The following is a 25,521-nucleotide window of genomic DNA, read 5'->3' as shown; positions in this document are numbered from 1 at the left end:
GTGCAACACACGAAGTAACGTATATCTTCAATCAATGAAGACTTACCCTCTGAGTGTGAATACATTAATGTGGAATTTGACTTCGGAGCGCCACGATAATTGTGCGCCGTGTCTGGGTCTAATACTTCCTATACGGTGGGTAACGCCACCACCAAATTCTTATTGAAGTGTTTATCTTGGCGTTATGGTTGCATAGTCTTCGCATTTGGTTTGTCTTCAACATTGATTTGTCTTCATGATTTATCTTCACTATATTGAGTTGGTCTATATATATATATATATTTGTGTTATGTGCTCTACAACATTCACTTATAGGTATGTCTTCATTCTTGAATCTTTATTGATCTAAGTGAATGTGATGGGACCCTAACCTATTATGTGCTTCCACCTCAATTATATCTGTCCAAATCATATGCATTCTATTGAAACTTTGTCGATTGCCTTCTTTGAGTCCTTGTCAGCAGAGGCCAATCTGACAAACATTTAATCTGTTTTAATGATGTATCCTTATTGCCTGAAAACCGGAGAAGCCCGAATGACCACCCGACAATCTATGTGTGCGTGGGAACATGGAACAACTTTCAATGAGTTGCATGCATGCCACATGTCTCTCAGATGTGAACCGCCATGGGCACATGCATAATTGCGCTGTGTTGCCCTCCTTCTTCTTATAAATACACACCCGTGCGGTCAATATTTGTTCTTCGACCTCCCCACCTCGCACAAACCCTAGCGCCTCTGCTAGATCGCGTCGACGCCGGAGACAAAGCACTTAGCTACCGTGACTTCTTCGACACCGTCCTCACGCCGGTCGCGGACCTCGTCCTATCCACCGCCGTCGTAGGTGTCTTCCACCGCCAAGTTAGGGCGCGGGAGATTGAACTGCTCGGCTTCTCTTCCAACCCGTCTAGCAGTTCATCCGCGGTAATTAAATCTTACTTTTTACTGCCTTTTAGATCTGTCAAATCCGTCCACTTCAACCAAAAGAGGTTTCTTCACTTCCAAATCTGGATTTGTTCTCTTCTGCATCTCATACCATGCCAAGTATAGTAACTTATGCTTCATAACTAGTTAGATTCCTCACTTGTACTTATTCATGGATTCGTACAAATCTGGAACCAACTCTCTCCAAATAAGTGAATGTCTTCGCATATGAGGACTATGTCTGCTAAACTGATTTATCTTCAAAATCTTCTAAGAATGTATATGACCTCTTCCCCTTCCCTCGCATCTCTAATGTTGTCACATGTACATGTCCATGGGAGAATCCCTTGGTTCTCATAGTCTGCATTCATTTGCAGAATACTTACAACGTCACATTGAATCACCTGAAGCCAGTTCTTGTCTGACTAGCAGACGGAAGCCATTTACTATGCTGAAGCCAATTAGTCTGAATATCATGGCTTGAGAGAAGTCTGCATGCAAGGGTGGCAGGCAACACCGAGGCAACACAACACTTGATCTGCCTCCTGATCTGTATGAGCAATACAAGTCAGATCCTGAAGAAAACTACAATCAGTGCAAGAACCGGATTCAGTGGATCTGAAGATATTGGGCTAAGCAATGGTTCAAGTACAGGTTTGTTACACCTGAATATGCTGAAAAGAACACCATCAAGCGCCCATGGGGTGACTATCTCTATCGCAGCTTGGTGCCGAAGAGCAAGGCTGAAGCCATTGCGCAAGAATTCTATCCTTGCATGGTCAGAGGACCACAGCCTGAGAATGCCGACCCATCCTCTCTATTATGGTGTCATGACGACAATCTTTTCAAGCGCAACTATCAATTTGCTAAAGATTCAGTTGCCAAGAACAAAAAGGATTTTGGCCTCAACTTCAACCTTGGCCCCTCTGCTCCAAGATCTGATGGGACTCGTGAAGCTAATGAGAATATAATTGGCCCCTTTGCCAATTTTCATGGGCTTCTGCCTCACATTGCTGCTCAGAGATTAGCTGTGGAGAAATCGTATGATGAAGCTAATACTGAAGATGCTCCCTCACCTCCTAAGGAAAAGAAGAAGAAGAAGGCAAAAGCTTCAAAGCCATCTTCTTCACTAAAAGCTTCAACAAGGAAGACTCTGAAGACTGCACCGCCTGAATCCAGTGTGCAGTCTGAAGACTTATCTCGCGTGTCCAAGAGGACCAAGAAGCCATTGCCCAAGAAGGCCACTGGTCAACCGCTGACACCGTATGTTGTTCTGCGCAACGAAAATGAAGCCATTGATCTGTCCAATGATGAAGATCTTGCTGATGATGCTCTGGAAATGCTTATCAAGAACAAGCAAGAGGCAGAAATCTTCAATGATCTGCCCCTCTTTGATGTTGATATTCTGAATAACTTCATCGATGAGTGGTTCGACAACCAGGACATCAGTATTGATGATCTTCAGCTCCCTGTGGACATCAATGTCACCTTCCATGGACCCATTGCTGGTGAATTAGCCTTAGCTCAGAAGATTGTCGAGCTAAAAAACAAGATTGATTATGAGAAGGCTCACTTCAAGAAGAGCACGGCCAAGATCAGCGTGGCAGATGTTCAAATCTTCAAGAAGATGTTGCACGACCTCAAGGAGGAGTTCCACAAGAAGCGCACTGAAGCTAAAGGCTCACGCGAGCGCATGAAGTATCTCGCTGAGAAATGCATTCAAACTCACAATGAAGCTGAGAAGCGTAAAGCTCTTGGGCGCCCTGGCATCGATCCAAGGATGGCTGCCAAGAAGAAGAAGCCTGTTGAGACCCAAACTGCACCAAGGCAGGAAGAACCTTGCATTGTCTTCCCTGCCAGTATGACAGGCTCGAAGCCTAAGGTCCCCTCAGCAGCTTCAGAGCTGAAGAAAACAGGGCAGCTGAAGCCGAAGTCAAGAAGCGCAAGCACAAGGACGTATCTGACGATACTCTTTCCGAGAAGAAGCTAAAGACTAAGGGAACTAAGTCTTCAAGAAAAGAGCGCGTTGCGGCCTCTCAGCCACTCATTGTTGAACCCATCTCAGTTGCTCCTCCTGCTACCGCAAATCAAGAACGACGCGTTGTGCTCCACCAGCCTGCTTCCATAGAGGCTCATGAAGAAGAACAAGTTCCAGCTGTTGACCCCAATGCAGCTGAAGACATTGGTCATGAAGACAATGTTTTTGATGATGAAGTCCTTCCTCAACTCGAGCATCAGTTGGTATCATTGCTTGCTCCAACGAGTAGTGAATACATCAGCATTGGTCGTCCATTGACGCCAATTGCTCAAGATGATTCATGGGATGAGCGCCCGCAAGAAGAAACCCTAGTTCATGATGAAACACCCCGCACTCCACCAGCGCAAGTCACCAACCCAGTGGTGAATGACGACAACTACATGGAGACCACTCCATCGCCAAAAGTGTCACCCGTGTTCCAACGGCTTCGCAAAGGTCTCAAGACATCGGTCTCCATGTCAACCATCCTAGAAGAAGATTCACAACAATCCAGTTCAGTGGCACGTCAAGTGTTCCCTGAAGAAAATCCTTCTGCGACGGTTCCTGAGTCTGAAGCCAAAGCTGCTGAAGACATTCCAGCTGCATCAACCGATGAAGAAGAAAGAGAAAGAAGATAAGAGAGAGTTTCCACACCCCCTGCCCCAGATCAAGTCATTCTCGAGGAGAATGTGATTGTGCAAGACCCTCCGGTCGTTGACCATATGGAGGTTGAGAACAATGAGGCTGCCACAAACACTGCTGAAGCCAATGGCCCTGTCTTAGCTGAAGATCATGTGGAGCCTAAAGCCAATGTTGTGCATGAAGCTAATGTGAATCCTGAAGCTTCTGTGATGCCGGTCCCCACTGACGGCGCTGTTCCTCCCCCTAGGCCTCACACTATGGAAATGACTTACAATCGTGAGGGGGAGTTGGTCACAGTTCGCTGGCCAATCTTGGTTCCTCCCACTGGTCCAGGACCGCAATATGATTATCATGTGGAGCAGCGACCACAGGTCCAGAAGCCAAAGCCCAGGCTGCCAAGGCTTCCAGGTGCTGCTACATCACTAGGATCTTTCAGTATCAACAGCTTCAGAGCACACAATACCTTCTTTGACAGTGACAAGAATCTCTACTCGAAGCCAAAGATCTCTTCAGATCGCTTCTGGGACATTCTTCTAAAGCCAAACTTGAAGGCACTATGAAGACTTTGGTATTCTATATTGTCAATGGCATCAGATTCAACTCCCAGGATTTCTTCATCAGACAACTTGCTGCATCTGGGATTGATCTGTTTGGCCTGAAGTTTTATGCTCCATGGTAATGCGCCTAATCAAACTTCATTCTACTGTCAACTATCAGCCTTCAGCACGCAACCATCTTGTTTTTCTGCCCGAGGTTGATCTATCAGTTGAAGCCATCTACCCCGAGCCTACCAAGGAGCCGATATATCTTCACAATGTTGATCATCAAAGCTTCACACAGCCCATAGAAGGAGTTCATGTTCCAAATGCTGATGTTCCTGCTTATCCTCTGGCTGGCAATGTGCGTATGCCTCATCGAGAAAATACCGAAGCCACTGCCGGTACAATTGCTCAAAGGCCTCGAAAGCGTTCTCGTGTACTCAATGACCTAGAGCTGCTTGTGGCCTTACATCAGAAGCAGGACAAGCACCACGACTGGCTGAAGCATCAGATGCATAGTCTCTTGGTGGATGTCAATCACATTCGCAATCTGGCCACCAAGAACTCATTTGTTTCCCATGAGAATGCGCGGCGGTCCTGGAAGAGCCTCACTCTGCTGTGTTCTGAAGATGATCTTCGAGCAGATGGCTTCACCGAAAGCTTCAAGTTTGATTCCAGGCCTCCACCAAATGCGAGTTGGTGTTGTACTCCCTCACTTGAAGATTCTGAGTATTCATCTTCGGTTGTGACTGTTGTTGCAAATGTCGTCGATGAAGAAGATGACACCACTTCACCGACCATGGCTACACTGCATCTCGACTCTGCACCAGGCCCTTCTGCACCACCAAACTCCAACGTCGACCCTGCTCTACCATCTGCTCCTTCTGTGAACGAGTATATGCTCTATGTCTTCAAACCTTTTTGGTCATTACTGACAAAAGGGGGAGAAGCATTCGAGTTGATAGTATTCAAGCGGGTCCTTATGGGTGGCTGCATTATTTTGCCAAGTTTTTACAACTCTCGTCTTTTGATATATTTGGTTCTCAGAGTTGTAACACTTAAACTCGATGGTCGTCTGCTACTTTATCTGCTACTCTATGCTGCGATGATAAATTCCGCATGAAGTCATTCTACAGACGTCCATTTTCCATTATGCGTATCATTATCTTCATTATCTTTCTAGCATAATGTATTGTCTTCACACTTTGAAGATGGCCTCCACAAAGCAAAACCTGCCATGTGCATTTGCATTCTTGAGGGACTAATGTGTTTGTGAGAATTGTAGGATAACACAGGTAGTAGTCCCATATTGATTCGGTTTACCTACCAGAGATGACCCCTAAAAATGTGTGAAGACATTGAGGACAATGGTGTTCTGTGAAGATATTCACATCGAAGACTATGACAGGAGAAGACATTGCATGAAGACTATGGAGTGCGAAGACATAGTTGTTTTGTAGTTCATTTTCTTCTTTGTTGAGTCATAGGAACCACCGTACTGTTAAGTGGGGTCCAAGTGAACAAAGTCAGAGTGACTGATGTGATGCTCAACCAAATCCTATGTCTTCGAGTGAAGACAATGAGAGCAAATCTTATCCAGAGCTGGATAAGTCAGCTTTGCTTGTAGCCCAAGCTAAGCTGTCGCGTGTGTTTGAAATCTTACCATTGGACACGTGTAAGTTCCTTAGTGACCCAGGGTCATTTTAGACAAATCAGGTCGGGTTGCCTCCTGGCTATAAATAGCCCACCCCCTACACCATAAATTGGTGGCTGCTCAGAGTTAGTGCATGGCTTTTGTCGCTTGAGAGCAGCCCACCTCCGAAGCCTTTGATAGAGAAATCCTTGCGAGGACAAAGCCCAAAACACCCAGAGCCAAAGAGTGTTAGGCATCACTGAAGTCTTTCTGTCCGCGTGATCTGAAGACTTATTACACTTGAGGACTGTGAATCCTCCAACTGGTTAGGCGTCGCGATCTGAGCATCCAAGAGTCATTGTGGATTGCCGGTGAACGAAGTCTGTGAAGGTTTGGAAGTCTCCCTTGAAGACTTACTAGAGTGATTGGGCGAGGACTAAGTGTTCTTAGCTCAAGGGGAATAAGGTGAAGACACGGTCTTCTCAGTTGAATCTCAGCCTCCCTAACCAGATGTACAGTTGTCACAACAACTAGAACTGGTCCAACAAATCCCTTGTCCACTCTGAGCAACTGGTTCTATCCTTCCTCTCTCACTTTACTTACAGTTTGTCTTCGTGAAGTCTTTGCCCATTTGCCCGATCTGATTGACTTCACTGTGTGAAGACTGTTTACTGTTTGGCTTCATACTATCTTCCATCCTGATCCATACTACCTAGCTGCTGATAGTCTTCGTGCTTTCACTACATTGCTTACTTGACTATGGCTTGTCTAGTGTAGTCTACCTTCCGCTGCATATCAATAGGCTCATTTCTATTGTTTGTCTTCAAAGCACCCATGTTTTGAAGACTTTCATAAAAATCACCTATTCACTCCCCTCTAGTCGAATACTAGTACTTTCAGATGTATAGAGGCCATAGCAAGCATTCAAACTACTTAGAACTCTAAGAATTCAACATGCAAGCTCATCTACAGCTGCACCAAGAGTAGCTAATTATTCCAAATATAATCCACTAAAACAAAAACTAATTGGACACATGAAGGAGTCACATACCAAGCAAGAAATCCCCGAAATAGTTTTGGAAACAGAGCTTCGAGCAAAGAGATCGAAATCTGCGGTTTTGGAGGTAAGAACACGAGAGAAAGAGTATAGTGATTTTTTTCTATCTGAGTGGAGTGAGGTGGGAGGAAGAAGTAAGGGGCCCACCAGGTGAGCAGCACCCACCAGGGCACGCTTGGGGGTCCTGGCGCGCCCAGGTGGGTTGTGCCCACCTGGTGCACCTCCCTCTGATATTATTTGCATCAGAAATTCATAAATATTCTGAAAAAAACCGTATCAGATTTTTAGAGCATTCTGAGAACTTTTATTTTTTGGTCATTTTTTATTGCATGGAAAAATCAGAAAATAGACAAAGCATGGCATTTTATTTTATTTAACTAAGAAAAACAGAAAACAAAGGGTAGGGACAGAAGGTAGTGCTTACTAAATTCATCAACTTCATACCTCTAAAAAATGATCCATTAATAAGGTTGATCAAGTCTTATTAACAACCACTTCCGATTAGCATGAAACCAAAAAACTTTCGTAAATCACTAAGTTACCTCAATGGGTATATGAATGTCCCCAATAATAAGCATTTCATATTTCTTTTTAACAGTAGGTAGAGGTAGTTGAAAACTTCCAATAGTGATTGTCGGAGATTTTTCAACAACATTAATACCATTCACTTGGAATTGTTTCTTCGGAAAGTGCACTGTATGCTCATTACCATTGATATGAAAAGTGACCTTGCTTTTATTGCAATCAATAACAGCCCCTGCAGTATTCAAGAAGGGTCTACCAAGGATAATCGACATATTTTCATCCTCGGGCATCTCAAGTATAACAAAGTCAGTCAAAATAGTAACATTAGCAACAACAATGGGCACATCCTCACAAATACCGATAGGTATGGTAGTTGATTTATCAGCCATTTGCAAATATATATCAGTAGGTGTGAGTTTGTTCAAGTCAACTCTTTTATATAAAGAGAAATACATAACACTAACACCAGCTCCCAAATCACATAAAGCAGTTTTCACATAGTTTCTTTTAATGGAGGAAGGTATAGTTGGTATTCCCAGATCTCCAAGTTTTTTAGGTACTCCATCTTTGGAAGTGTAATTAGCAAGCATAGTGGAGATTTCAACTTCTGGTATTTTTCTCTTATTGGTGATGATGTCTTTCATATACTTTGCACAAGGAGGCATTTTCAAGATATCAATCAAGCAAGTATGCAAAAAGATTGGCCTAATCATTTCAGCAAAGCGTTCAAATTATTCATCATCTTTCTTTTTAGTTGACTTAGGTGGAAAGGGCATAGGCTTTTGAACCCATGGTTCTCTTTCCTTCCCATGTTTTCTAGCAACACAACCTCTTTTATCATATCTTTTATTCTTAGGTTGTGGGTTATCAAGATCAACAGTTGGTTCTAGCTCAACATCATTATCTGGTTCTTTATCATTAGGTTGAGTATCTTCATGAACCTCATCATTATCCTTTTCATTATCAGAAGGTGAGTGTTCATTACTAGATTGAGTTTCAGCATCAGAGATAGAAACTTCATTATCATTATCAGGAGGTTTTTCTATTTCAGGTTCACTAGAAACAGGAAAAGTCTTATCATTTTTCTTCTTCCTTTTCTTTTTAGAATAACTAGGTGTAGTGGTGTTGTTCCTTTGAGAGTCTTGTTCAATTCTCTTAGGATGTCCCTCGGGATAAAGTGGTTCCTGAGTTATTTTACCTCCTCTTGTTGCTACTCTAACAGTAAAGTCACTTATATTATTGTTCATTTCATCAAGCAACTCTCTTTGAGATTTAGCAACTTGTTCTAGTTGAGTTTGAACCATAGAGGTATGCTTTCCTACACCTCTAACATCATTTGAGATTCTAAATAACAAGTCACTTAAGCGAGCAATCATATCAGAGTTGTATTTCAATTGTTTCATAACATTTGCATTGAAGTGACCTTGCTTTCTACTGTAATTATCAAACTCATAAAGGCATTGACTAGGATGTTTATTACGAGGATCATCACTATCATTGAATTTCATTAAAGATTTTACCTCTACCACCTTAGGTGGTGCTGGTGCTTCAGGACCATGTATTTCTTCGATAGGTGGTAAATTTTTAACATCCTCGGCCTTAACACCTTTTTCCTTCATAGATTTCTTTGCCTCTTGCATATCTTCAGGACTGAGATATAAGATACCCCTCTTCTTCGGAGTGGGTTTAATAGGTGTTTCAGTAGGAGTCCAATCATCATAATTTTTCAATATGTTATTCAATAATTCCCCAGCTTGCCCAATAGTTCGTTCCCTGAAAACACAACCAGCATAACTATCTAGGAAATCCCTAGAAGCATCGGTTAGTCCATTATGGAAGATATCAAGTGGAAACTAAGGGATATTAAGGCCTCCTTTTGGAAATAACTTGCATGACATCTTTTGTCCTACCCTCCCCTTGCAACGGGGTCCTATTGGAAACTAAGGGATATTAATGCCTCCTTTTATTAGAGAACCGGAACAAAGCATTAGCACATAGTGAATACATGAACTCCTCAAACTACGGTCATCACCGGGAGTGGTCCCGACTATTGTCACTCTGGGGTTGCCGGATCATAACACGTAGTAGGTGACTACAACTTGCAAGATCGGATCTAGAACATGGATATAATGGTGATAACATAAATGGTTCAGATCTGAAATCATGGCACCCGGGCCCAAAGTGACAAGCATTAAGCATGGCAAAGTCATAGCAACATCAATCTCAGAACATAGTGGATACTACGGATCAGGCCCTAACAAAACTAACCCGATTACATGATGCATCTCATTCAACTCCTCACCGACCAGCGAGCCTATGAAGGAATTACTCACTCCCGGTGGGGAGCATCATGGAATTGGCGATGGAGATGTGTTGGTGATGACGAAGATCAAAGATCCCCCTCTCCGGAGCCCCAAATGGACTCCAGATCTGGCCTCCCGATGAAGAACGGGATGTTGGAAATAGGCCCTAGAGGAAATAATAAAAGGATTATTATTATATTTCCTTGTTTATGATAATTGTCTTTTATTCATGCTATAATTGTATTATCCGGAAATCATAATACACGTGTGAATACTTAGACCACAACATGTCCCTAGTGAGCCTTTATTTGACTAGCTCGTTGATCAACAGATAGTCATGGTTTCCTGACTATGGACATTGGATGTCATTGATAACGGGATCACATCATTAGGAGAATGGTGTGATGGACAAGACCCAATCCTATGCATAGCACAAAGATCGTGTAGTTCGTTTGCTAGAGCTTTTCCAATGTCAAGTATATTTTCCTTAGACCATGAGATCGTGTAACTCCCAGATACCGTAGGAGTGCTTTGGGTGTAACAAATGTCACAACGTAACTGGGTGGCTATAAAGGTGCACTACAGGTATCTCCGAAAGTCTCTGTTGGGTTGACACGGATCGAGACTGGGATTTGTCACTCCGTATGACGGAGAGGTATCTCTGGGCCCACTCGGTAATGCATCATCATAATGAGCTCAAAGTGACCAAGTGTCTGGTCACAGGATCATGCATTACGGTACGAGTAAAGTGACTTGCCGGTAACGAGATTGAACGAGGTATTGGGATACCGACGATCGAATCTCGGGCAAGTAATGTACCGATTGACAAAGGGAATTGTATACGGGGTTGCTTAAATCCTCGACATCGTGGTTCATCCGATGAGATCATCGAGGAGTATGTGGGATCCAACATGGGTATCCAGATCCCGCTGTTGGTTATTGACCGGAGAGCCGTCTCGGTCATGTCTGCATGTCTCCCGAACCCGTAGGGTCTACACACTTAAGGTTAGGTGACGCTAGGGTTGTATGAATATGAGTATGCAGCAAACCGAAAGTTGTTCGGAGTCCCGGATGAGATCCCGGACGTCACGAGGAGTTCCGAAATGGTCCATAGGTAAAGAATTATATATAGGAAGTGCAGTTTCGGCCATCGGGAGAGTTTCGGGGGTCACCGGTATTGTACCGGGACCACCGGAAGGGTCCCGGGGGTCCACCGGGTGGGGCCACCTATCCCGGAGGGCCCCATGGGCTGAAGTGGGAGGGGAACCAGCCCGTAGTGGGCTGGTACGCCCCCTGGCCCCCCTCTGCGCCTAGGGTTGGGAACCCTAGGGGAGGGGGCGCCTCCACTTGCCTTGGGGGGCACTCCACCCCGCTTGGCCACCGCCCCCCAAGAGATCCCATCTCTAGGGCCAGCGCCCCCCTGGGGTCCCTATATAAAGAGGGGGGTGGGAGGGCAGCCGCACCCAACACCGTGGCGCCTCCCTCCCCTCCCTGCTACACCTTCTCCTCCCATAGTTGCTTGGCGAAGCCCTGCCAGAGCCCTGCTGCATCCACCACCACGCCGTCGTGCTGCTGGATTTTCATCAACCTCTCCTTCCCCCTTGCTAGATCAAGAAGGAGGAGACGTCACACTGACCATACATGTGTTGAATGCGGAGGTGCCGTCCGTTCGGCGCTAGGATCTCCGGTGATTTGGATCACGACGAGAACGACTCCCTCAACCCCGTTCTCTTGAACGCTTCCGCTCAAGATCTACAAGGGTATGTAGATGCATCTCTCTCTCGTTGCTATATGAACTCATAGATTGATCTTGGTGAACGTAGGAATTTTTTTATTTTATGCAACGTTCCCCAACAGTGGCATCATGAGCTAGGTCTATGCGTAGTTCTCTATTGCACGAGTAGAACACAAATCTATTGTGGGAGTAGATCTTGTCAACTTTCTTGCCACTACTAGTCTTATTTTGCTTCAGCGGTATTATGGGATGAAGCGGCCCAGACCGACCTTACACGTATGCTTACGTGAGACAGGTTCCACCGACTGACATGCACTAGTTGCATAAGGTGGCTAGCGGGTGTCTGTCTCTCCCACTTTAGTTGGAGCGGATTCGATGAAAAGGGTCCTTATGAAGGGTAAATAGAAGTTGACAAAATCACGTTGTGGTTATTCGTAGGTAAGAAAACGTTCTTGCTAGAACCCAATTGCAGCCACGTAAAAGATGCAACAACAATTAGAGGACGTCTAACTTGTTTTTGCAGCAATTGCTATGTGATGTGATATGGCCAAAAGTTGTGATGAATGATGAATGATATATTGTGATGTATGAGATCATGTTCTTGTAATAGGAATCACGACTTGCATGTCGATGAGTATGACAACCGGCAGGAGCCAAAGGAGTTGTCTTAATTATTGTATGACCTACGTGTCAATGATTTAATGCCATATAATTACTTTACTTTATTGCTAAACCGTTAGCCATAGTAGTAGAAGTAATAGTTGGCGAGCAACTTCATGGAGACACGATGATGGAGATCATGATGATGGAGATCATGGTGTCATGCCGATGACGAAGATGATCATGGAGCCCCGAAGATGGAGATCAAAGGAGCTATATGATATTGGCCATATCATGTCACTACTATATAATTGCATGTGATGTTTATTATGTTTATGCATCTTGTTTACTTAGAACGGCGGTAGTAAATAAGATGATCCCTTATAATAATTTCAAGAAAGTGTTCCCCCTAACTGTGCGCCGTTGCTAAAGTTCGTCGTTTCGAAGCACCACGTGATGATCGGGTGTGATAGATCCTTACGTTCACATACAACGGGTGTGAGACAATTTTACACATGCAAAAACACTTAGGGTTAACTTGACGAGCCTAGCATGTACAGACATGGCCTCGGAACACAAAGACCGAAAGGTCGAACATGAGTCGTATGGAAGATACGATCAACATGGAGATGTTCACCGATGATGACTAGTCCATCTCACGTGATGATCGGACACGACCTAGTCGACTCGGATCATGTAACACTTAGATGACTAGAGGGATGTCAAATCTGAGTGGGAGTTCATTAAATAATTTGATTAGATGAACTTAATTATCATGAACTTAGTCTAAAATCTTTGCAAAATATGTCTTGTAGATCAAATGGCCAGCGCTCATGTCAACATGAACTTCAACGCGTTCCTAGAGAAAACCAAGCTGAAAGATGATGGTAGCAACTATACGGACTGGGTCTGGAAACTGAGGATCATCCTCATAGCTGCCAAGAAAGCATATGTCCTAGAAGGACCGCTAGGTGAAGCACCCATCCCAGAAAACCAAGACGTTATGAATGCTTGGCAGTCACGTGCTGATGATTACTCCCTCGTTCAGTGCGGCATGCTTTATAGCTTAGAACCGGGGCTCCAAAAGCGTTTTGAGCAATATGGAGCATATGAGATGTTCGAGGAGCTGAGAATGGTTTTCCAAGTTCATGCCCGGGTCGAGAGATATGAAGTCTCCGACAAGTTCTATAGTTGTAAGATGGAGGAAAACAGTTCTGTCAGTGAGCACATACTCAAAATGTCTGGGTTGCACAACCACCTGTCCCAGCTGGACATTAACCTCCTGGACGAGGCGGTCATTGACAGAATCCTTCAGTCGCTCCCACCGAGCTACAAGAGCTTTGTGATGAACTACAATATGCAGGGGATGGTGAAAACTATTCCTGAAGTATTTTCAATGCTGAAGTCAACAGAGGTTGAAATCAAGAAAGAACATCAAGTGTTGATGGTCAATAAAACCACCAAGTTCAAGAAGGGCAAGGGTAAGAAGAACTTCAAGAAGGACGGCAAAGATGTTGCCGCGCCCGGTAAGCCAGTTGACGGGAAGAAGTCAAAGAATGGACCCAAGCCTGAGACTGAGTGCTTTTATTGCAAAGGGAAGGGTCACTGGAAGCGGAACTGCCCCAAATACTTAGCGGACAAGAAGGCCGGCAGCACTAAAGGTATATTTGATATACATGTAATTGATGTGTACCTTACCAGTACTCGTAGTAACTCCTGGGTATTTGATACCGCTGCCGTTGCTCACATTTGTAACTCACAGCAGGAGCTGCGGAATAAGCGGAGACTGGCGAAGGACGAGGTGACGATGCGCGTCGAGAATGGTTCCAAGGTAAATGTGATCGCCGTCGGCACGCTACCTCTACATTTACCTACGGGATTAGTTTTAAACCTCAATAATTGTTATTTAGTGCCAAGTTTGAGCATGAACATTGTATCTGGAACTTGTTTAATGCGAGATGGCTACTCATTTAAATCCGAGAATAATGGTTGTTCTATTTATATGAGAGATATGTTTTATGGTCATGCCCCGATGGTCAATGGTTTATTCTTAATGAATCTCGAACGTAATGTTACACATATTCATAGTGTGAATACCAAAAGATGTAAAGTTGATAACGATAGTCCCACATACTTGTGGCACTGCCGCTTTGGTCACATTGGTGTCAAGCGCATGAAGAAGCTCCATGTTGATGGACTTTTAGAGTCTCTCGATTATGAATCATTTGACACATGCGAACCATGCCTCATGGGCAAAATGACCAAGACTCCGTTCTCCGGAACAATGGAGCGAGCAACCAACTTGTTGGAAATCATACATACTGATGTATGTGGTCCAATGAGCGTTGAGGCTCACAGAGGATATCATTATGTTCTCACTCTCACTGATGACTTAAGTAGATATGGGTATGTCTACTTGATGAAACACAAGTCTGAGACCTTTGAAAAGTTCAAGGAATTTCAGAATGAAGTAGAGAATCAACGTGATCGAAAAATAAAGTTCTTACGATCAGATCGTGGAGGAGAATATTTAAGTCACGAATTTGGTACACACTTAAGAAAATGTGGAATCGTTTCACAACTCATGCCGCCTGGAGCACCTCAGCGTAATGGTGTGTCCGAACGTCGTAATCGCACTCTATTGGATATGGTGCGATCTATGATGTCTCTTACCGATTTACCGCTATCATTTTGGGGATACACTCTAGAGACAGCTACATTCACTTTAAATAGGGCTCCGTCTAAATCCGTTGAGACGACACCGTATGAATTATGGTTTGGAAAGAAACCTAAGCTGTCGTTTCTAAAAGTTTGGGGATGTGATGCTTATGTCAAGAAACTTCAACCTGAAAAGCTCGAACCCAAGTCGGAAAAATGCGTCTTCATAGGATACCCTAAGGAAACCATTGGGTATACCTTCTACCTTAGATCCGAAGGCAAGATCTTTGTTGCCAAGAACGGATCCTTTCTGGAAAAAGAGTTTCTCTCAAAAGGAGTAAGTGGGAGGAAAGTAGAACTCGATGAAGTACTACCTCTTCAACCGGTAAGTAGTGCAGCTCAGGAAAACATTCCTGTGGTGCCTACACCGACTGGAGAGGAAATTAATGATGATGATCAAGGTACTTCAGATCAAGTTGCTACTGAACTTCGTAGGTCCACAAGGACACGTTCCACACCAGAGTGGTATGGCAACCCTGTCCTAGAAATCATGTTGTTAGACAACGGTGAACCTTCAAACTATGAAGAAGCGATGGCAGGCCCAGATTCCAACAAATGGCTTGAAGCCATGCAATCCGAGATAGAATCCATGTATGAAAATAAAGTATGGACTTTGACAGACTTGCCCGATGATCGGCGAGCGATAGAAAACAAATGGATCTTTAAGAAGAAGACGGACGCGGATGGTAATATTACCATCTATAAAGCTCGACTTGTCGCTAAGGGTTATCGGCAAGTTCAAGGGGTTGACTACGATGAGACTTTCTCTCCCGTAGCGAAGCTGAAGTCCGTCCGAATCATGTTAGCAATTGCCGCATACTATGATTATGAGATATGGCAGATGGACGTCAAAACGGCATTCCTTAATGGCTATCTTAAGGAAGAACTGTATATGATGCAGCCGGAGGGTTTTGTCGATCCTAGGAATGCTAACAAGGTATGCAAGCTCCAGCGATCCATTTATGGGCTGGTGCAAGCATCTCGGAGTTGGAACATTCGCTTTGATGAGATGATCAAAGCAGTTTGGGTTTATGCAAACTTATGGAGAAGCCTGCGTTACAAGAAAGTGAGTGGGAGCTCTGTAGCATTTCTCATATTACATGTAGATGACATACTTTTGATGGGAAATGATATAGAACTTTTGGACAACATTAAGGCCTACTTGAAAAATATTTTTCAATGAAGGACCTTGGAGAAGCTGCTTACAAAGCACATACCTTGGTAAGATTTTGAAGAAGTTCAAAATGGATCAGTCCAAGAAAGGGTTCTTGCCTGTATTGCAAGGTGTGAGATTGAGCTCGGCTCAGTGCCCGACCACAGCAAAAGATAAAGAAGAGATGAGTGTCATCCCCTATGCCTCAGCCATAGGATCTATTATGTATGCCATGTTATGTACCAGACCTGATGTAAACCTTGCCGTAAGTTTGGTAGGAAGGTACCAAAGTAATCCCGGCAAGGAACACTGGACAACGGTCAAGAATATCCTGAAGTACCTGAAAAGGACAAAGGACATGTTTCTCGTTTATGGAGGTGACGAAGAGCTCGTCGTAAAGGGTTACGTCGATGCTAGCTTCCACACAGATCTGGACGACTCTAAGTCACAAACCGGATACGTGTATATGTTGAATCGTGGAGCAGTAAGCTGGTGCAGTTGCAAGCAGAGCGTCGTGGCGGGATCTACATGTGAAGCGGAGTACATGGCAGCCTCGGAGGCAGCGCATGAAGCAATATGGATGAAGGAGTTCATCACCGACCTAGGAGTCATACCCAATGCGTCGGGGCCAATCACTCTCTTCTGTGACAACACTGGAGCTATTGCCCTTGCCAAGGAGCCCAGGTTTCACAAGAAGACCAGGCACATCAAGCTTCGTTTCAACTCCATCCGTGAAAATGTTCAAGATGGAGACATAGATATTTGCAAAGTACATACGGATCTGAATGTCGCAGATCCGTTGACTAAACCTCTTCCGCGAGCAACACATGATCAACACCAGAACTCTATGGGTGTTCGATTAATCACAATGTAACTAGATTATTGACTCTAGTGCAAGTGGGAGACTGTTGGAAATATGCCCTAGAGGCAATAATAAAAGGATTATTATTATATTTCCTTGTTTATGATAATTGTCTTTTATTCATGCTATAATTGTATTATCCGGAAATCGTAATACACGTGTGAATACTTAGACCACAACATGTCCCTAGTGAGCCTCTATTTGACTAGCTCGTTGATCAACAGATAGTCATGGTTTCCTGACTATGGACATTGGATGTCATTGATAACGGGATCACATCATTAGGAGAATGATGTGATGGACAAGACCCAATCCTAAGCATAGCACAAAAATCGTGTAGTACGTTTGCTAGAGCTTTTCCAATGTCAAGTATCTTTTCCTTAGACCATGAGATCATGTAACTCCCGGATACCATAGGAGTGCTTTGGGTGTACCAAACGTCACAACGTAACTGGGTGGCTATAAAGGTGCACTATAGGTATCTCTGAAAGTATCTGTTGGGTTGACACGGATCGAGACTGGGATTTGTCACTCCGTATGACGGAGAGGTATCTCTGGGCCCACTCGGTAATGCATCATCATAATGAGCTCAAAGTGACCAAGTGTCTGGTCACAGGATCATGCATTACGGTACGAGTAAAGTGACTTGCCGGTAACGAGATTGAACGAGGTATTGGGATACCGACGATCGAATCTCGGGCAAGTAACGTACCAATTGACAAAGGGAATTGTATAAGGGTTGCTTAAATTCTCGACATCGTGGTTCATCCGATGAGATCATCGAGGAGTATGTGGGAGCCAACATGGGTATCCAGATCCCGATGTTGGTTATTGACCGGAGAGCCGTCTCGGTCATGTCTGCATGTCTCCCGAACCCGTAGGGTCTACACACTTAAGGTTAGGTGACGCTAGGGTTGTATGAATATGAGTATGCAGCAAACCGAAAGTTGTTCGGAGTCCCGGATGAGATCCCGGACGTCACGAGGAGTTCCGGAATGGTCCGGAGGCAAAGAATTATATATAGGAAGTGCAGTTTCGGCCATCGGGAGAGTTTCGGGGGTCACCGGTATTGTACCGGGACCACCGGAAGGGTCCCGGGGGTCCACCGGGTGGGGCCACCTATCCCGGAGGGCCCCATGGGCTGAAGTGGGAGGGGAACCAGCCCCTAGTGGGCTGGTGCACCCCCTGGGCCCCCCCTCTGCGCCTAGGGTTGGGAACCCTAGGGGAGGGGGCGCCTCCACTTGCCTTGGGGGGCACTCCACCCCCTTGGCCGCCCCCCTAGAGATCCCATCTCTAGGGCCGGCGCCCCCCTGGGGTCCCTATATAAAGAGGGGGGTGGGAGGGCAGCCGCACCCAACACCCTGGCGCCTCCCTCCCCTCCCTGCTACACCTCCTTCTCCCGTAGTTGCTTGGCGAAGCCCTGCCGGAGCCCTGCTGCATCCACCACCACGCCGTCGTGCTGCTGGATCTTCATCAACCTCTCCTTCCCCCTTGCTGGATCAAGAAGGAGGAGAGGTCACGCTGACCGTACGTGTGTTGAACGCGGAGGTGCCGTCCGTTCGGCGCTAGGATCTCCGGTGATTTGGATCACGACGAGAACGACTCCCTCAACCCCGTTCTCTTGAACGCTTCCGCACGCGATCTACAAGGGTATGTAGATGCATCTCTCTCTCTCTCTCGTTGCTAGATGAACTCATAGATTGATCTTGGTGAATGTAGGAAATTTTTTATTTTATGCAACGTTCCCCAACACAGGAGACGACGACGGCTCCGTCTTGTGAAACGCGATAATTCTTGCTCCCTGATTTTTTTCTGAAAATATGGGATTTTATAGCGTCGGTTTGAGGGTCAACGGGGCCACCAGGTGGGCAGCACCCACCAGGGCGCGCCAGGGGGGGGGCAGGCGCGCCCTGATGGGTTGTACCCACCCAGGTGCCCCCTTAGGTACCTCCTGGCTCCAGAAATTCTCTTATTTGATATAAAAAATTCTCGCAAAGTTTCGTTCCATTCCGAGAACTTTTATTTCTGCACAAAAATAACACAATGGTAGTTCTGCTGAAAACAGCGTCAGTCCGGGTTAGTATCATTCAAATCATGCAAATAGAGTCAAAACAAGAAAAAGCGTTAGGAAAAGTAGATATGTTGGAGACGTATCACGCCTCTCCCGTATCTCCTCCTCGATTTGAAAATGGTGTTCCGACGTTAGCATAGCGTAGGTGATATTCTTCTGTCGGGCCATGTCAGACGGCGAGGGAAAAGGAGGGTGGAGACGGAGACAAATGGGCTTGGACTGGCGGCGCAGAGAGGAAGGAAGAGGTTGTGACTAGGGTTGGGGACGTTGGACGGCTTAAAAAGCCAGTCTTTGGCCTCATACGGTGAGCCGGAGCGGCGCCACACGGTGTTCGCACCCCCACTAGAGGAGACGACTGCCAGACTATTGGTTTCTACGTGTTTCCTTGTGGGACATGGCATCAGTCCAACACGTCCGGGCCTCCTCCTATCCGTTCCATATTTGGGTCGGATATGAGTTGTGCCGGTCATCCTGGGTATTTGAGGCCCATTTGAGGCAAACGTCTGGGTCGGTTTTATTTGACCGGTCACTGGCCGGGCCACGTGGCGGTATGGGGGAGGTTTGAGGGTCCTCCTGTAGATGTTCTAACATCAGATTTATATTGCGGCAAAAAGAACTCCACGTGTCCAAACATATTGTCGCGATGCTGAAGGGAAGAACCGAAGAAGCCCGGAGGGGGGTTCGGACCACAGGCCTAGACGGGCGGAAGATCACGCCACTGGCCACCACACCCCTCGCGCTCGCCCTCGCTAGATGGGCTCGTGCAGCTGCTGCCGGCTCCAAGCCCAACGGTTGTCCCTCCTGCGTCACCCGCTCTCTATCCGGCTATCCCACCAAGAACCCACCACCACCCCGCGCAGCCAGCCAGCCAGCCCCCACTCCTCCTCCGCTCTACTGCAGTGGAGTGGAGCTCCAGTCGGAACCCCCATGCCCCCACGCTAGTAGGTGATTGCTGCCGGCCGGGAAGCCATCTGAGATGGGGCTAGATTTGGTCGGGTTCAGCTCTCGCGTGCTGCCAACCAGCGTCGGGTACGCGGCGGACCGGCGGCACGTCCGTGCTGGAGCCGCCACATCCCACGGCTTCTTTTCCTGGAGGAGCTATCCGAGGGCAACTCTGAAGGACGGCGCGGTTTGCTCTTCGGAGGACGGCGGCGGCGGCGGGGCGGAGTCCACGCTGTGTGTGTCCGCTCCGTCTGAAGATGCCACACGCACCGGCGGAGTGGCAGCGGATCTTGGCCGGGATTTCGCGGACGGCATCACCGCAAGCCAGACGAGTTCCGCGGGGAGGAAGAAAGGGGGGAGGTTATGGAGGAGACCGCCGGGCGGAGACAAGCCGGCGAGAGCTACCAGGCGCGCCCCCGTGAGAAAGGATCCGCGGGTTCGCAGAGTTCTGGTGAACGATCCCGATGTGAATGCGATTCTGTCCGGCGTCAGCGGGGAGTCCAGCATCGAGGAGTGCAACTCCGTTCTGATCCGCCTGGAGAAGCACAGCGATGTGAAGGCCCTCGACTTCTTCGTGTGGATGAAGGCCAACGGGAAGCTCGAGGGGAACGCCGACGCCTACCGGCTGGCTCTCCAGGCCATTGCCTGGAAGGAGGACTGGAGGAGAGCCGAGCTGTTGCTCCACGAGATGGTCGCCGTTTCGGGTTGCCGGCTCGATGCCCGGGCGTTCAATGGGCTGATGTATGTGTGTGCCAAGAGGAGGCTTGCTGATTGGGGAACGAAGTGGTTTCATATGATGCTGGAGAGGGAGGTGCAGCCGAATGTGTCTACATTTGGTATGCTCACGGGCCTTTACCAGAAGACTGGGAGCCTCAAGGAGGCCGAATTCGCTTTCGCGAAAATGAGGGAATGCAATGTCAAGTGTGTCAATGCTTACTCAGCCATGATTACTTTGTACACGCGTTCACGCCTTTTCGTTAAGTCTGAGGAGGTTATCACATTGATGAAAGATGATGGAGTTGCTCCAAACCTGGAGAATTGGTTAGTGCAGCTGAATGCTTACAGTCAGCAGGGTAAAATGGAAGAAGCAGAATTGGTGTTGCAGTCCATGGAAGATGGTGGTGTTTCCCCAAATGTTGTGGCATACAATACTGTGATTACAGGGTATGGGAAGGTTTCTGAAATGCAGAAGGCGAAGGAAGTGTTTGACAGACTTGTGAGTTCTGGTTTAGCTCCTGACGAAACCACTTATAGATCAATGATAGAAGGTTTTGGTAGAGCAGATAAACACCAAGAGGCAATTTCGTATTACAAGAAGCTCAAGAGTTCCGGTTTTCAACCAAACGCGTCCAACTTCTACACGATGATTAACTTAATAGCAAGGCATGATGACAGTGAAAGCGCGGCTGAAATTCTTAGGGATATGAGGGCAGCAGGCTGCCAGTGTTCATCTATTGTTACTATTCTTGTCCGGGCATACGGAACAGTAGGGAGGATGCATAAGGTTCTATCAATTCTACAATCATGCTTCTACAAGAAGGTTTTGTATGATGCTACCTCATGCTCTATTTTAGTAACAACGTTTGTTCAGAATTCTTTATTAGAAGAAGCTCTTCGTGTTTTGCGCGAAAAGAAGTGGAAAGATTCTGATTTTGAAGATAATCTGTATCATATCTTGATATGTTCTTGCAAAGAGGCTGGCAGTTATGAAGATGCTGTAAGGATATACAGCCAGATGCCAGAATCCCGAACGCATCCAAATCTCCGCATTTGCTGCACTATGATCGATGTTTTCAGCACCATGGAGAGATTTACTGATGCTGAAACCTTGTACCTTGAACTGAAGGCTTCAGCTTGTGTTCTTGACATGATTGCTTATAGTGTAATTGTGAGGATGTATAATAAAGCTGGGAGACCAGAAGATGCTTGCTCAGTTCTGGCAGATATGGATAAACAAAAGGAAATAGTTCCTGATAAATACCTTTTCCTTGACATGCTCCGGACTTACCAAAAGTGTGGCTTGCTCGAGAAGTTGACTGATACATATTATCGGATACTCAAGAGCGAGGTTGAATGCGATGAAGCCATGTATAACTGCATTATTAACTGCTGTGGCCCAGCGATACCAGTCGATGAGCTGTCGAGAATTTTCGACGAAATGATTCAACTAGGACACCTGGCTAGCACTGTCACCCTGAATGTATTGCTAGATATATATGGAAAAGCTGGGCTTTTCAACAGGGCTGAGAAGGTGTTTAGCATGGCCCGGAAGCAAGGACTGGCAGATACCATATCATACAACACTATCATTGCGGCGTACGCGCAGAGCGGGAATTTCCGCAGCATGAATTACTTCGTCCAAAAGATGCAGGACGCAGGGTTTCCGGTTTCTCTCGAGGCGTACAATTGCATGCTGAATGCTTATGGAAAGTCAGGCCAGCTGGAGGAGTTCTCTGCTGTTCTGCAGAAAATGAGGAGAGCAAGATGTGACTTCGACCATTACACTTACAATATTATGATGAACATATATGGGAGAAAGGGTTGGATCGAAGGCGTCGCCTACGTTCTTTCAGAACTAAAGAGCCGTGGCGTTGAGCCAGACCTGTACAGTTACAATACATTGATAAAGGCTTACGGGATAGCGGGAATGCCCGAAGATGCTGTCAAGCTGATGCAGGAGATGAGGATCAAAGGTATCAACGCGGATCGAGTGACGTATACTAACCTCATAGCAGCTCTACAGAGGAATGAGAATTTCCTAGAGGCAGTCAAGTGGTCCCTCTGGATGAAGCAAACCGGAGTTGTAGGCGTCGGAGCTCGACCATAATGCGCCATGAGCATTCAGGGTTTGGTTGCACATAATACTGTGAAAACACTGTCATTGTTCTCTTCTATCGAGTACATACATATATTGATATATAGTGACATTGTATAGAGCAGCATAGCTGATTGCCTGATTGTTCTGTATGTGTTACAGGGGTTTATAAGCTTGTACCCCACATTCACACAATTGTAAATCTGCCATTAGTGCCATGACAAGGGGTTGAAAAGTTGTGATGATGGATCAAAGAAAGTCAATAAGAAATCCAATTCGGATGTGTTTGTGCTTCTCCTGTCATTCAGAAACTCTCATGTGGTTTCTCCCGCCCCTGCCTTTATTTGGGAAGAAATTTGCCTGAATCTTTGTGTTGGAAACGATTGTTTTGGCAATGCTTCACGATGTATTGATCGGTGCAAAGCGCACGTATATATGGAGTACAAAGTGGGCCACAACCTCAACTATACAAAGACTAGGAGGTGGGCCAGGCTATACAATATACATGCACAAACCATATATTCAACACCCCCCGCAGTCGAAGCTATACAATATACATGCACAAACCATATATTCAACACCCCCCGCAGTCGAAGCATCGCCGGAGACGCAAAGACTGGACCTGAACTCCTCGAAAAAAGAAATAGGCAGTCCTTTCGTCATGACGTCGGCGAACTGCTGCGCCGTCAGAACGTGGAGGACCCGGATGCGCCCAAGAGCCACCTGCTCACGAACGAAGTGTATGTCGAGCTCAATATGCTTCGTTCGACGATGATGGACCGGGTTGGCGGAGAGGTAAACGGCGGAGACGTTGTCGCAGTAGACGAGCGTAGCCTTGTAAACATCACAAAGCAACTCCTGGAGCAGCTGACGGAGCCAAGAGCATTCAGCAACGGCGTTAGCCACTGCTCGATACTCAGCCTCGGCACTCGAGCGGGAGACGGTGGGCTGTCGCTTGGAAGACCAAGAGATCAGGGACGGCCCAAGGTAGACATAGTACCCCGAGGTGGAGCGCCGTGTGTCCGGGCAGCCATCCCAATCTGCATCAGAGTAGGCGACGAGGTCGATGGAGGTGGAGGCCGTCAACATAAGTCCCAAGGACTGGGTGCCGCGTATGTATCGGAGGATATGCTTCACCAGAGTCCGGTGAGAGTCGCGCGGAGCATGCATGTGAAGACAGACCTGCTGAACGGCATACTGCAAGTCGGGGCGCGTCAGGGTCAGGTACTGCAGGGCGCCCACAATGGAGCGTAGAAGGACGCATCAGAGGCGGGCAAACCCTCCAAAGCGGAGACCTTGGCCTTGGTGTCGACTGGCGTGGGAGCAGGCTTGCAGTTAAGCATGCCAGCTCAATCGAGAAGCTCATGGGCATAGCGCTGTTGATGCAGGAAGAACCCATCTGGCCGTCGAACCACCGCAATGCCAAGAAAATAATGCAGAGGACCCAAATCCTTCAGGGCAAACTCATCACGAATACAAGCAGTAAGCCGCTGGAGGAGCACGACAATGGATGCCGTCAGAATGATGTCGTCGACGTACATCAGCAAGTAGGCCGTGTCAACTCCATGATGATACACGAAGAGGGACGCATCGGAGCGAGTCGATGTAAATCCGAGCGTCTGCAGGAAGGCGGCGATGTGCTGGTACCAGGCTCGAGGTGCCTGCTTCAACCCGTAGAGCGAATGGGAGAGCAAGCACACATGATCTGGATGCGTGGCGTCGACAAAGCCGGTGGGCTGCTCACAGAACACCTGCTCAGCCAGATGACCGTGCAAGAAGGCGTTGGACACGTCCAACTGATGCACAGGCCTGTTGGGGAACGTTGCATAAAATAAAATTTTTCCTACGTTCACCAAGATCCATCTATGAGTTCATCTAGCAACGAGAGAGAGAGATGCATCTACATACCCTTGTAGATCGCGTGCGGAAGCGTTCAAGAGAACGGGGTTGAGGTAGTCGTTCTCGTCGTGATCCTATCACCGGAGATCCTAGCGCCGAACGGACGGCACCTCCGCGTTCAACACACGTACGGTCAGCGTGACGTGTCACGCCCAATATGCGATCCTATCCAAAAGGAACTCGAAGGTCCCACCAAGGATAGACCCGCATATTGAAACGCTTTTGCAAGGTGGATATCATTACATCAACATTACATAATAGATGGGGACATACATAAGGCATACAATGCCGCATGAATACAACATCACAATACATCAGAGCATCATCCGACTACGGATGAAACACAAACAGAAACTCAAACGACATCTACCCTGCTAGCCCAGGCTGCCGACCTGGAACCTATCCCCTGATCGAAGAAGAAGCAGAAGAAGAACTCAACGCAAGCAAGCATCGCTCTCGCGTCATGATCATCGCACAACCTGTACCTGCAACTGTTGTTGTAGTAATCTGTGAGCCACGAGGACTCAGCAATCCCATTACCATGGGTATCAAGACTAGCAAAGCTTAAAGGGAAAGGAAGGGGTGAAGTGGTGAGGCTGCAGCAGCGACTAAGCATATATGGTGGCTAACATACGCAAATAAGAGCGAGAAGAGAGCAAAAGAAATGGTCGTCAACTAGCAATGATCAAGAAGTGATCCTGAACTCCTACTTACGTCAATCATAACCCAGAAACCGTGTTCACTTTCCGGACTCCGCCGAGAAGAGACCATCACGGCTACACACGCGGTTGATGCGTTTTAATACGGATCTGGTGTCAAGTTATCTACAACCGGACATTAACAAATTCCCATCTGCCTATAACCGCAGGCACGGCTTTCGAAAGATTATACCCTGCAGGGGTGTCCCAACTTAGCCCATGACAAGGTCTCGCGATCAACGAAGGAATAGACCTTCTCCCAGGAAGACCCGATCAGACTCGGAATCCCGGTTTACAAGACATTTCGACAATGGTAAAACAAGACCAGCAAAGCCTCCCGCTGTGCCGACAAATCCCGATAGGAGCTGCACATATCTCGTTCTCAGGG

At 46.6% G+C, this 25,521-nt stretch overlaps 1 protein-coding gene across 1 annotated transcript; it reads left to right on the top strand.

The window, feature by feature from the left end:
- The first annotated feature begins 19,514 nt into the window (after window positions 1-19,514).
- On the top strand, window positions 19,515-22,819 carry LOC123112074 (pentatricopeptide repeat-containing protein At4g30825, chloroplastic). Its single transcript, XM_044532997.1, has one exon. It carries the CDS (start codon window positions 19,756-19,758, stop codon window positions 22,546-22,548), a length of 2,793 nt encoding a protein of 930 aa, XP_044388932.1. The 5' UTR covers window positions 19,515-19,755; the 3' UTR covers window positions 22,549-22,819.
- The last annotated feature ends 2,702 nt before the right edge of the window (window positions 22,820-25,521 follow it).

This window comes from Triticum aestivum, chromosome 5B (assembly GCF_018294505.1).
Source record: "Triticum aestivum cultivar Chinese Spring chromosome 5B, IWGSC CS RefSeq v2.1, whole genome shotgun sequence".
In the NCBI taxonomy this organism is placed as follows: Eukaryota; Viridiplantae; Streptophyta; class Magnoliopsida; order Poales; family Poaceae; genus Triticum; species Triticum aestivum.
Note: the sequence above shows the minus strand (reverse complement) of the source record. Positions and strands in the feature narration are given on the sequence as shown.